At 33.9% G+C, this 14,533-nt stretch overlaps 1 protein-coding gene across 5 annotated transcripts in view; it reads right to left on the bottom strand.

Moving 5' to 3' along the window:
* The window catches only part of SCHIP1 (schwannomin interacting protein 1), a 716,991-nt gene that overhangs the window by 506,497 nt on the left and 195,961 nt on the right, over window positions 1-14,533 (bottom strand). Inside the window, exon 1 of one of the 5 annotated variants that reach the window (XM_072807878.1) lies at window positions 11,529-12,167. The exons of 3 other annotated variants lie outside the window; for them this stretch is intronic. In XM_072807878.1, coding sequence (XP_072663979.1) covers window positions 11,529-11,591 — 63 coding nt within the window. In that variant the 5' untranslated portion in view covers window positions 11,592-12,167. Of the gene's footprint in view, window positions 1-11,528; window positions 12,168-14,533 lie in introns of those variants that run through there. One more of the 5 variants, XM_072807886.1, reaches the window with a different exon arrangement.

Genomic DNA, 14,533 nt, shown 5'->3' with positions numbered 1-14,533 from the left:
TTCAGTCAGTGTAGGCTTTCAATGTTGATGTTCATTTTCATCCTTTCTTGGACTTCATAGGTATTTTAGTGGGAAAATAGATGCAATTACATGAAGGGATACCCACTAGGCATCATTTTATTTTATTTTATCTTCTTAATTTTTTTCGAGGCATCATTTTAAACCAGAAGTGTGTTACACTAGAATTCACACACAAAAGCTACAAAACATATTCTCCCATATTCCAGTAAATAATCTTACTGCTGTCTCAAAAAATTAGTATAGGATAAAAACAAAGATAAAAATAAGAATGAGGAGGCACCTGGGTGGCTCAGGGGTTGTTTGTCTCCCTTTGGCTCAGGTCGTGATTCCGGAGTCCTGGGATTGAGGCTTCTCACAGGGAGCCTGCTTCTCTCTCTCTGCCTCTGTCTCTGCCTCTCTGTGTGTCCCTCATGAATAAATAAATAAAATCTTAAAAAAAATAAGAATGAGGAAAATATAGCATAGACAGTGGTTAAAAAAAATAAATGACTATAAAATATATATTAAATGTAATTAGTTAAAGGGTCATAAAACTAAAAGTTAATGTCAAAAGATAACTCTTGAAAAACAAGTTTTAAAGTATACATCTAAAAAACCACAGAAATGATCATCTGGATTCCATGACCCAGATATTAATATAGATTGAGCAGTGAGAGAAGGTATAATAAGATAGGAGAGAAATCAAAAACAATGAGAACAGAGGCTATCCTAGTTTCTACTGTATTACTAATGCTAGTGCCCAGCTCAGTGCCTAGAAAGATATAGGTCCTTAATAAATATTTATTGAATGAGTAAACATTAATTTAGTATTATACAGTTGCAATTTCAGTTTTTATTTTTTTAATTTAGACATATTAAACACCACAGGATAAAAGTTGAATGCGTATATCCCAATTCATTTTATAAGATACATAAAAGAAAATATTCATTCTTGAAGAGAGATAAAGCAAAAAAAAATAGCAATGAAGTATGAAAAATACAAAGCAGCAAACAAGGCAAGAGAAAATGAAATTTAATAATAGTTTGCTACTATGGTTATTATAATAAACCCTTGATTAAAGAAAAAGACTTATATTACTGTTCAAAACAAAATTCAACTACATACTGCTTATAAAATGATCAGTGAAATCAAAATGACTCAAATATTGAGAACAAATTTTGTAACTGTTACTTATCAGAGAAACATAACTAAGTAGGGATAAAGAATATAAATAATTAATATAGTAACTTTTATACTCTAAAATAAAGATCACAACTCCTTTTCAAGCACCCATAGCATGCTCACATAAATTAATCATATTTCCATATGAAAACCAAAAAAATCCTTAAACAAATGCTCCCAAATAAAAAATAAAAGGACTAGGGCAGCCGGATGGCTCAGTGGTTTAGTGCTGCCTTTGGCCCAGGGTGTGATCCTAGAGACCCCGGATTTAGTCCCACATCAGGCTTCCTGCAGGGTGCCCGCTTCTCCCTCTGCCTGTGTCTCTGTCTCTCTCTGTATGTCTCTCATGAATAAATAAAATCTTTAAAAAAAAAAAATTAAAAGGACTATATTTTAGGGTCTCAATTTACTAAAGTAAGAAATTACTTTTTCAATAATTAAAAATTTTGGAATTCTTACTATATTAAAAAATCTAATTATTTTTGTAAATAATAATTGAGTCAAAGGAAAAATATATAAATAGAAAATCTTTAGAAGATAAAGAAAATGAGATGCCTGGGTGTCTCAGTCGGTTAAATGTCTACCTTCAGCTCAGGCCATGATCCCAGGGTCCTGGGATTGAGCCCCACGTCAGGCTCCTTGCTCAACACAGAGCCTGCTTTTCCCTTTCCCTCTGCCTGCCGCTCTGCTTGTGCTCCCCACCCCCAATAGTCTAAAAAAAAAAAAAAAGATAAAGAAAATGAAGATACTGCTCATTAGATTACACTGAATTAGAAGCAAATTCAAGAATTTAATTTTACTGTTAAAATATTAATCCAATGAAATAAGTTAACTATGCATTAAGCTGAAGAAATAATGAGTAAAATGACAAAATATCCTTGAAGTTAATAGGCAAAGTAAACATTAAATTTAAACAATGAAATGTATCATTAGAAAATACAGAGAAATTGATTAATACAATTGCTGATTGTTACAGGAAAAACTAACAAATTAGAAATATGGAAAGTAATAAAAGAATATATGTAGGGAAATTTCTAAAATAAAATAACCTTTATAAAATGCTAACTAGTCTCAAAGTATTCACTGATATATCCTGAAAAATAAGCACCAGAATTAGCTCATGATGTAGAAAGCCTGAATATACAACAATCATGGAAGACATGCAAATTTTATTTTAAAAACCTGTAAGAAAAGACTTCATGTATGAATGATTTTATTAAGAAGTTTTTTTCAAACTTTCAAGGAACACATAATTACCATGCTACATAAATATTAGAGGCCAAAAGAAAATCTGGGAAGCTTCTTAGTACATTTTATGAAGCTGGTATAGCCCTAATTGAAAACTTGAGAAAAATATCTCAAACTATAAATTAATTTTATTTTATTAAAAGAGCTATGAAAACTTAACATACCAGAAAATAGAAATAAAAAACGACTTAGGAAGAAAGTACCCATTACAACCAAACAGTGAATAACATAATGCAAGAATGTTTAATTTTTAAAACATAACTCATCATATCAAGTAAAGTTAATGAGACAACCTACATTGTTTGGGCTGGATTATTTAGTCAGTACAATATGACTATTGGAAAGGAGGCACCTTTAGTATTTTCTGCAGATGAAAAGATTGCATGCTTAGAAACCCCACTCTAATCAACTGAAAATTCTTAAAGACTTAAATTGAAACTTAAAGTTTTCAATAGGTTAACATACAAATCAAAATTTAAAATGTAATTGCTTCCAATATTCTAAGGATAATCATTTAGAGGTAGAAAAAGGAAAAAAAGGAACCAATTTTTAAAAAACGTTTTAAAAAATATTTATTTATTTATTCATGAGAGACACACAGAGAGAGGCAGAGACATAGGCAGAGGCAGACGGGGAGCCTGATGCAGGACTTGATCCTGGTACCTGGGGATCATGACCTGAGCCAAAGGCAGATGCTCAACCACTGAGCCACCCAGGCGTCCAGGAACCAATTTATAATAGGAATAATCTTATTTTAAAAAGTAGGAAATGTTTATGGTGAAATTTCAAATCTTTCCTGATATCTATATCTACATCTTTACTTATCTACATATGCTGTATTCCTAGATAGCAGAACAAATTTGCAAAGATATCAGTTCTTTCCATATCACTTGAAGGATTTGGTACAATTACAATTAAAGTTGCCAAAGATGTGTTTTGGAAGCTAACTACACAGTTTTAAAGTTTATCTGGAATGAAATGACCAACAAAGAACATGAAAAGAAATGAAATGGATAATTTCTCTACCTGATATTACATCTATAACAAGGTTATAATATGTAAGACAGTCTGCTAGAATTGGCAGATGTAACCAGGAAAGTAGTTCAGAAAGAGATTCTAATAGATTTTTAATATATGACAAAGATCATGTCACAAACCAGTAGAGAACAAAAGACTGTTTGGTAAATGGCGTTCAGGTAATGGTTAAACTACTTGGGATAAAATAAGATCATTTCTTTTCCTCTTACCATATGTCAGAATTTCTAATGAACTTAAGGCAAGTGTTAAAGATGAAACCTTTAAAAAAAATGTAGGTAAAAAAAGATACTATATAGATTTGATTTTATTAAAATAATTATTTAAAATTCTATACATTGAAATAACATAAACAAGCATACAATTTAAGAAAATATTTTCCACAAATATGAAGGCAAAATATTAATACACATAATATTTAAAATGAAACCTCAATATAACAATAGGTAGCCAGGCAGCTCATAAAATAAATTTAGGTACCCACCAAATATGTGTAAATGTTACACCACAAAAATTTAAAAAAGAAATCTGATTTAAAACACATGCTATTTTCGATCTATCAGATTCATGCTATTGGCAGAACAGTTCTAGAAATGTGATAAATCAAGATCCTTAGAAAATCTTATAAAATTTTTTATTCTACTGAGAGTAATATCTTGTAAGGAAACAGAAATGTAAAAGTACATAAACACCCCCAATATCGATGCTGTTGATGTCAATAGTGGCATGGTTCAATGAATTATCGCTTATCTATCTGTGTGATTTAATATTATACAAACATTCATCAGACTGAGGATTTTTAATGACATATGAATTAAAACACTACGTTTCAACAGCTCAAAATATTGTAAATATTTCTTAAGGTATACATACATATAAAACTTCTAGTCTATATGTATAACTCTAAGGAATTCACCAAAATATTAACAATGATAGTTTAGATCTATTGGATTAAGAGTGAGATTTTTTTCTTAAGGGTGAGATATATTTTTAAACTCTATATTTTTTAAAATGAACATAGATACACATTAAAATTAGAAATAAATAAGCATTGCTATAAAATAAGCTAGAGAAGTTTATAATGTAATTAGAAACATTGTCATTAAAAATAGGAAAAACCCAAAAAAGTTATCCTGCCATTATTGGTAGATTTCACTCAAATAGAAGCCTCATTTCCTAAGTTTTAGATAAACTAGTGATCACTATACTTTAATTTTTTTAAGATTTTATTTATTTATGAGAGAGAGAGAGAGAGAGAGAGAGAGAGAGAAAGCAGGGGAAGGGACAGAGGGAGAGGGAGAAACAGACTCCCCTCTGAACAGGGAGCCCAAGGTGTTGCTGGATTTCAGGATATTGAAATCATGACCTGAGTCAAAGGCAGATGCTTAACAGACTGAACCACCCAGATGCTCTACACTTTCTTTAAAAATGCAAGGAGCACCCTTCCTGACAAAGCTCAGATTTATTGGTCTTTATAAAGATGCAAAACATACTCACCTAAGAGTAAGCAGATTTGAAGTTGGAGCTTTTAGCTTTTGCCACAGAACAATTCCTATTAACCTCTTTTATTTGAACATATAAATGGCATATTATTATTTTTAAAATATACTTAAACATGTATTTTAGGTACATATGTAGAAGCCCTTATATTTGAAAATGACTCTGGTCCAAATAAAGAAAACCATTTAGAACCTTCCCATATAATTATTATCACATGGCTTAAATTTCAGTCACGTAAATAAATGCTTCCCTGGACTCCAACAAGTTTTCCTGCCTTTTTCTTCCTTCCATAATCATTAATAAAAGTTCCAAAAAAAAAAAAAAGTATTTCTCCCTATCTTCTAATCAGCCTGCTGAGTTTAATTGGAAAAAGTGACATTTGTATAACCAATTGCTCTCTTTCAAAGAAGACTATGATGGGGATGATTTTCAAAGGTCTAAAAAAGGTTCTGTGGCCTTCAGTAGGGCTCATCTGATCATTCAAATAGAAGCCATCCAGCCATAAACAGTCTATGTGTCAGACAGGGAGCTTCCTTAACACATGCATATATCCCATCCCTTTTCTACTGGCACAAGTCAGAGGTGCTGTTCCAAGTGTGAAACGTGAGTATGAGCAGCAATTTACAGAGTGTGCATTGCTTTTTTTGTGTCTGTTGGTGGGACACTGGAAAATGGGTCTGGCACAGTTCATCCCTCACAAATGCTTAATGCCATCCCTAGGGACAGAAATATCACAAGCCCAGAAAAACACAGCTTTTAGCTGCTTGGTACTGAAAATTTCAGGCAAAATTCCAAAAGCCCTCAAAGCTAATGTCGAATTGACAAAGTGCCAAAAACCTCCCTGGCATTAAATTTCCACTCTTTATTTTCTCGCTTCAGGTGAACAGCTTGTGAAAATAATAATGTGATAATGCCACCCTGTGTTCCAAATATCTCAAAGCACCATCTTGTTAAGCCTCTTGGTATCCCTTTGAGACTAATGGGAATTGAGCCAACTCATTCATTTTACAGATGAGAAAACCCCACAGGAGGTGGGTCAAATATCTGGGCCCTGGCCATGAAGACTTATCACATAGGTCCCAGGTCTGAATTTAGTTCTCAAAACAATGCCAAAGTATTATAGGAAAGACTCTGACAAGTCCAACTAATATCAAAAAGGACTAGAGCAAGTCTCACAGAGAATAGTAGGTTGGTTGAGGGAATAAACTGGTGAAAGTGATCAAAACACACCCCAGGAGGAACAAGGCACAGTCTAGGCATAGCAATAAGGTATAGTCTAGGCATGAGGCCAGTTAGTATCAGTAGGAATCGGTGAAGGCTGTCAATAGATCTAATGTAGCATTAGGGCATCTTAAAACAGCAGGCATGGTAGATTTCTTTCATTTAGTTTAGTACATCTGAACCCCCATTCCATAATTATAGAACCCACTCTTAATGGAAGTTACAGCAAGAAATAGGATTCTATTCCCCAACTACAAAAGTAACTTTCCTTCCCTGATTCCTAGCAATCTGTCTTTGAACACAATCTAAATCAGTCAAGGGGATGAACCTATCCAGGGCTCTGAATCTGGAGGAAGCGTCTCAGGGATGCAAGGGATGTTTTAGAACATTTTATGACCACTGCATCCAAAGTCCCATGAGGCCAGCTGCACTTAAGCAATGTCGTTCTGTAGGTGTGCCTTTCTCTGAGGTTCTGGTCAACCATGTTCTCTTAGTGCCCTCTTTTCTTCTGAGCATGATTTTCTAGCCTTCCGGTCAATTCAGTGAGATAGCTGATAACAAAATAAATTAATTTTTTCTCATGAATACATTTTTATTATTCTAATAAATTCATTTTTAGCTGCAATTAACTAGGGTTAGGGTATGCTAATTTGTAACCTGGAAGACTGAAAAAGGCGGCGACCAAGGATGTAGAGAAGCTAACATCAAGCAAATGCAGAAGCATATGTCAAGTTTGTAGCAGCAGGAACTATAGGTTTGGAGGAATAATTTTTTCCTGGTGGAGGAAGTCCAGGTATGGCAGAAAGTACTAAATAATCTAATACCTGTTCTCTTGTCTTATTTTTATGTATCCTATAGGACTATGTTTCCCAGTTTCCTTTGCAGTTAAGTATGTCATCTGACTGAGTTCAGTAGAAAGTATGTGAGTTGAGTGATGCGTGCCTCATTCAGACCTGGCCCACTAAAACTTTCCACATGTGCTGCTCCATTTCCTTTTCCCTTCTGGTTTGCTGGAATGTAGATGAATTTAGGGTGGCCTTGGAAGCCACTTGTTGAAGATGGCAGAGCCTAAGTGACTATATGAAGATAGATTGCCCCACTGACCTACTCATCAGTCTGCTATTGATACCTCTAATCAAGAAATAAACTTTTGCTGTGTTTGAGCTATCATACTTTTGGATATCGATTTGTTATAGCATAGCCTAAATATATACTACATTTGGTAAAAACAAACAAACACAAACTAGTTGATCAAGAAAAAATTCAAATTTAGAGCAGGGCCAGAGGAAAGGCTGTTATTTTTATTTAACTATGACATAAGAGGTAAATGTTGAGTCTTTGAATTGATGAAATTTCCCTCAATTAGGAAAAGAACAGATGACAGTTAAGATGGAATCTCTAATAGTAGGTTTGTAACTACAGCATACAGGTTGAAAGGATGCAAGCAAAAAAGCTCATTAGAGATTTGACAGTCCTGAATAGAATTGTAGAATTTATTAGAGATCAATAAATTTAAAATCTTTGGGTCTTTTGAATTCATTACCTGCTTTCTATGCCAATATTCTGACCTGCCCAGTATAGTTCTATCAGTTCCAATGCACCCACAAAGAAAACCCAGGGGGAGAAATGTTCCTGCCATTGTGCTACAGAGGGGTCAGAGATCAGGCACCAAAAGAGCATCCTGGAGAGATAAGCTATTGATATCACTACAGAATGTTGAATTCAAAATGAGTTTTCCACAAAGATGGGTCTTATTAATGATGTTAGGCACTATGAAATGTAGCGTGTCATGTACAGAAGTGCCCATGAGATGGTGTCAAAGATCCAAGTAAGATGAAAATTAGGAGCACAAAACAAATTAGGCAAGATGGAAATGACCTGAATTCATCCCAGTAACTGGCTTCCCGGGTATGTACTTGTATTTTACATGCTCTGGCTTGAGTTTACTTATGGGAGGCAGCCAGATTCATTTAGAGGTACTGGGATTTGAAACACTAGTTAAAATGAGAAATGCATGGTATTCAGATTTATTTCTCTTTGGAGGTTATTTCTGTTCTTTCAACTACTCAGATATCTTCCTTAGAAAGTCTCGGAGTCCTTTTCAGTTCTCTGAAACATTTCAGATTACTGCAAAGTTTCTAGTAATATTTAATACTAATTCCATATCACTTAAGTCATATCTACTCAGGCCCAACATGTACTATAAAGTAAGAATGTGTCTTGTGAGTAAAACTGGGAGAGGAAGGAACATTTAATTGTAAAATGTGACAACTAAAACCAAAAACCACTTGATGGAAATCTCTGTGTAGAAGCATCAACCCAGGGTGATTCTCTAGGAAGCTAAAGAACTGCCCTTGCGCATCTGATGTCACCCTATGTATAATGCCAAACACTTACTAAAACCCAGAATCCATTTGGAACCAATTAGGTTCCAATTAGGTTCCAAATTCACTAAAATAATCTCAAGAATCTCTATCTCCCTATAAGAAACTACCCTTTGGGACTTTCCAACATGTTCTACTTTCAGGCTCTCCCCTACTGAAACTAGTATTATTGGGACTCTCGTAACAAGAGCTGCTTTCAGTTGGAAGCTTTGATGGAGACTGGTGCAATAGAAGTGAGTCTGTACCTGGGATGTAATAAAAATTTCCAAAAGCAACTTAACTTTCTTAGTTCCAAAACTAGGTTGAAAAAAAGAAACACCACACCTGCCAATCAGCTGCATCTATACTGAGCCACACTGCAATGCATCCTAACTAGGGTGGCTTTCAACTAAGTAAATATGCCCTTAAATCCTTTGTAGTCAAAGGTTATCAAGCCTTTGCAAGGGTGGGTGGACCATGAAAAAAGAGATCCATGAACATATTTTTATATTGGCAAGAAAAGCAAAATGTCACTCAACTAAATTTAAGATTGTTCACACACATCTGCTACCACCAGAATGTTATAAATGAAGAAGAAGAAGAAGAAGAAGAAGAAGAAGAAGAAGAAGAAGAAGAAGAAGAAGAAGAAGAAGAAAAAGAAGAGGAGGAGGAAGAGGAGGAGGAGGAGGAGGAGGAAGAAGAAGAAGAAGAAATGTGAATGGTTCATAGTCTAAATAGCTCCAAATGTATTTCTATTGTTCAGATGACTTATGCTATTTCAACAATGATTGAAAGGCTTTCAAAGCAGAAGCCAAAACATGTTTATAGTTTGTCATATAGGAATAATTTTTGGTTAAATAAACACATAGACAACCATATCTCAACTACAAAATGTATGTGCTAGATAGCTGTTGTTATAAATATACCACTAAAATGTGTGCAAAAAGAAATACAAAATGTTACATTTCTGATAATATCATAAGTGAGTAACATCCTTGAGAGAGAAATACAGAGACAAAGACTGCTAGAGAATAAATTTCTGAATCAGGTACACTTCTACTCATTTCAGGACATAAAGCAGATGCATTTTATGACACGAGTCTCAAATATTCCAAATTAGAATGTTACAGTTTAATCAACCAGAATGATTTGTCCAAAGTCCACTACCAGCAGAAAAGTGAATACAGTTTATCATATAGAAACAATCAAAGTTTTAAAATCACAGAAGTGCACCCAACAGTATTTCACTTGACGGAATGAGCACTGGGTGTTGTACTTACTATATGTTGGCAAATCAAACTCCAATAAAAAAAAATATACAAAAAAAATTGAAAGGCACTACTACACATCTGTAAAAATCAAAGCAGGATTTTAAAATTTTGGGAAAGAAAACAAAAAAGAACTGGAATCATAATTCTACCTTTCACTCCTTTCAAAAACTGATTTCTTTTAAATATTGAAACCAATTAAAGAAATCATCAGTGAATCTATTCAGCTAAGCAGGCAAAAATGTGTAACAAGATCTCCTTAATGTAAAATTAAGTCACATCCTCCCAAATCTTGCACTTCTTACACTGTCGAAATGTAAATGCCATTTATCTAAAAATCAAATGCCAAATTACTAAAGAGTTAAGAAGCAACAGCAAATTCACTTGGAAATTTTTTATAACAAGAAGAATTAGTCATTTTTAAATTAGGGGTTTAGAATTAGTTATATTTGAATTAGAGGTAAATTACATTTACCACTGGTTTTTACATATGAGAAGAACTATTGAGGGAAATAAATTCCATATTACAATATATAAAAAGATAGCTTTATTAAACTTTAAAATAAATGGTTCATTATAAAAAATGTTCCAAGCCTCACTTAATTGACCTGAGAAAATATAATTATTTGTTTTATTACTTTTTATGACCCTATTCTCTTAAATAAATTTGAATAGTTAATAAAATATCTATTGGGGTCACTCTTGGAGCAATTTGAAATTTCTTGTCTTTATTGGTTATGTAATGTCATATCATAGAACTACACCTTTGACAGTCTAAAGGAGGGTATTCAAAGACATTTTTGGATAAACCTTTGCTTTAATTTCTGGTTTGAACACTTAATTTGGACTATTTTGAAACTAATAAAATATTTCCAATGATGCTTAAAAGTGTCTTTTAGTGGTCTATTACCTAGTCATTTTTAAAAATATTTTATTAATTTATTCATGAGAGACACACAGAGAGGCAGAGACACAGGCAGAGGAAGAAGCAGGCTCCATGCAGGGAACCCGATGTGGGACTCAATCCTGGGACTCCAGCATCATGCCCTGAGCCGAAGGGAGGCACTCAACCACTGAGCCACCCAGGCATCCCTTACCTAGTCATTTTATAAAAGGATTTGTCCTTTCTACTTATTTTAGGTTTTTACTGTATATATTTTATACCAGTAAATTTAAAATTTTATAAGTTATCAAATATCCCCTATGTGTAAACATTAGAGTACCTAGACATATGCTCTTTTTGGTAACTGAAAGTATGACCTGCAATTAAAAAAATTAAAGCTGTCCTTCTAAACACAAATCAGAAACTACTTCTCAAAAAGAGTCTTGTTTTTACAAATGACAACAAACTGCACAGCTGGAATTTTTTAATGTGTGCATAAATATGCTATTTCCAAAGCAATCGTTTTGTCTAACTGCAATGAAATTAATTCATGGTGAATTAAAACAAAAACTTTGATTCTCAAAATTCAAGGCGCCAAACATTCACATACCAACTGTTGCAATGAGAAAGTAATATTTCAAATTAATATATTAACACTTCCTAATATGGTATCTTTAAGTAATTAATACTGAATTTGAAATGTAATGAAGGCCATCACTTTGTATAGCTAAATTTAGCATAGCTCAGTTAGACTTCAGAGTTTCCTTTTCTATGTATGCAAAGCTATGATGCATGTAAAAAAGACAACAGACATTTGGAGAACTTACACTGTCAGATGGCTTGCTCTGGTCACAGTCCCACGTCGTCCCACACTGCCCAGACCTCTCCATGGTGCTGAAGAGCTACCCGTGCCCATTTGAGAGGAAAGAGTTATTTATTCGAACTGGCTTTGAAAGAAATCCATAGAGTCACCTGTGTTAGCAAGTAAAGTTATCTGAAGAATTTCTGTAACACATGCTACAAAGGAGATGCTTTGCCCTTCAGTTACCAACCACGATGCTCAGGCGGCTCAAAGAGTATTTTGGAGCAGAAATCTTCAAGTATTGCAAAAAAGAGAGAGCTCTTCGGGAAATGAAGTTTGCTGATTTTCTTCAGTGTTCTTCAAATTGAAAACATACGCGTGCACACACACACACACACACACACCCCTACAGAATACCAGGCTACCCAGAGAACAGAGGATTCCATAAAAGTTCTCGTTCTTCATGCAGAAAATAAGCTCCCATTAGTCCAAAGCATCCAATTCACTTCATCCTATCATTGCATCTACTTTTTTGATAAAAAATAGTAAAACGAAATAAAGCTCAGAATTCAACGAGGCACTGCACACACTATGTAAGCAGGTATGCCTCACTGTAGCCTTAGCCTCTGTCTGCTGAAGATTATCACAGCAGAAATCAGGCTCTTGTGGCTTTCACAGATTATCTCTTTCTGAAGCTGAAACGTATAAAGAGCCACATGACACCCAATGATGTCATCTCTAAAGCAGGTCACAGTTGCTGCTGTATGTAGATGAAGTCCTTCTAGAGAAGTGTTTGGCATAGTGATTTTCTTGAAAATCTACTTGCATTAAATAGGATGGTCTTCTATCAATATACTTAACCCTATCAAAATACTGCCATGAAGAGAAAATCAATTTATTGCTTACATATGAAGCAGCATGTCTGTTTCAGTTAAAATCAGATTCTGGTGCTGCTTTAGGAAATGAATAATTGTAATTAATTCATGGTGAATATAGTGAAGAAGGAGCTGTTATGGGAACTAGAGGAACTGTAGAGGCATAGAATATACTAAAAAATCTTTTAGAATATTTAACAGGTTTAAAAAAACTTATTCTTTAAAAAAATCAATCCATGAAAATTGTAAGATAAAAATTAAGGCAACTGTCTTTGACTTCTAACATTTTATGCAATTAAAATTTTAAAATGTTTCTTTTTTTGTTTTGTTTTTTAGTATTTTATTTTATTTATTCATGAGAGACACACAGAGAGAGAGGCAGAGACACAGGCAGAGGGAAAAGCAGGCTCCATGCAGGAGCCCGATGTGGGACTCGATCCCGGGTCTCCAGGATCACTCCCAGGATGAAGGCGGGCACTAAACCACTGATCCACCCAGGGATCCCCCAAATTTTAAAATGTTTCAAAGCCATAAAACAATCTTACTGCAAGGATCTGAGTATGTTTCAAATGTTGGTAAGGAAACTTTTTAACTTACTGCTTTTAGATATTTTTTAGCTCTGAATGAAGTATCAATTAAAATTTTAACTATCATCTGTATATGTAACTGGTGATAGGATACATAGATACTATTTTAAAGAATGCATAATAAGAAATGTCCATTTTTATTCTGTTAATGTAATTCTTTTATCTTTCTCAACTATGTAGTCACACATTATATTTGAAGATTTCCGGTCATAGTTGACATTCTTGTCAGTGAATAGTTAAATAATCTAATCCCCTTTCATTCCAGCTAAATAATCTTCACAATCAAAGCATAAAATAACTTGAAATTAATCAGAGTTTATTGAATGTATCCCCTTTAATAAAAACCAAAATGGATCAAACAACAGAAAACTTCCTTGAAGAGCATAGTATAAATACCCTGTCACATTTTTGACATAACCACAAGTCCTAAGAAGAGAAGATGGGATTTTCTATACAACCAGTGCCACTGGAAAAATTCCACTAAAATAATAGTAATTGTTTTGGTATCAGATCAGGAAAAAGATGCTTCAGCACCTCCCCATGTAGATGTATGCCATGATAAAACATTGAAATAAAAAATGGAAGAAATATCAATCACCTGTGTGTTCTATCTATGTAAGGTTACCAAATAAAATTTAATACCTTTTTTTTGCAATTCCTATAACATTCTGCTTTTTTTTATACTTTAATGATGATGAGGATTACCTGGAGCATTTTTTTAAAAAATATGGAATCTCAGGCCTCTTCTCAGATATTCTGATGTAATAGATCTGCTGTGGTTCTGAAATATATATATATATATATTATATATATATATATATATATATATATAAACGTTCCCAAAGTCATTCTTATTGGAAAATATTGTAATGATTAATATAGTACAATGTATATAATCTTATAAAAACCAAAATGGGTAAAAATATTTGACATTTATTATTATAAAAGGCCAAATTGTTGCTGCATGAAGCATCCAATGTTGGGAGCTACCTTCTCCTCATGTCCTCAGGCTTCCATGAGGAAGCACTTTCCTAAATACTCTCACACTCAAATCCTGAAGGTGGAACAAGTAACCCTGATGAGAGGATTGGGCGAAGGGACTGGGCCGCCCAGTATAATTCTCTCTCCATTCTTCTCTGAATCCACCTCCCTACACAAGATCTATGGGTGAGGCTGGCAATTTTCAGTGCTTCCCATGATTATTAGTAGGTTTCTCTACAAAGGTCAGTAATAGGAAGGTCAGTGGTGCCACAAGTCAGAGTTACACCCTCAAATCTAGGTTTGACAGTAAATAAAGATGGATTTTGATATCTCTTTTCCTAAATCTCTTGACTTTTGAAATAAGTTCATAAATCAAGATGGGGAAAAGGAGTTATTTATTGGCTTCCTAAAACTACATCTCTGATACTGTAACATTGTTAACCAGACTTGTTCTTTTAATTAAACCCTACCAGCTAGTTACTATAACAAGTGTTACATGTGAAGTAGCTTAATAATATTTGTATTTGCATAATATAGTTCTACGATACAGGCCTATAAAAAGGAGTGTAAAAATTTCATTGGAAGTT

This window comes from Canis lupus, chromosome 31 (genome assembly GCF_048164855.1).
Source record: "Canis lupus baileyi chromosome 31, mCanLup2.hap1, whole genome shotgun sequence".
NCBI classification, from domain to species: domain Eukaryota; kingdom Metazoa; phylum Chordata; class Mammalia; order Carnivora; family Canidae; genus Canis; species Canis lupus.
Note: the sequence above shows the minus strand (reverse complement) of the source record. Positions and strands in the feature narration are given on the sequence as shown.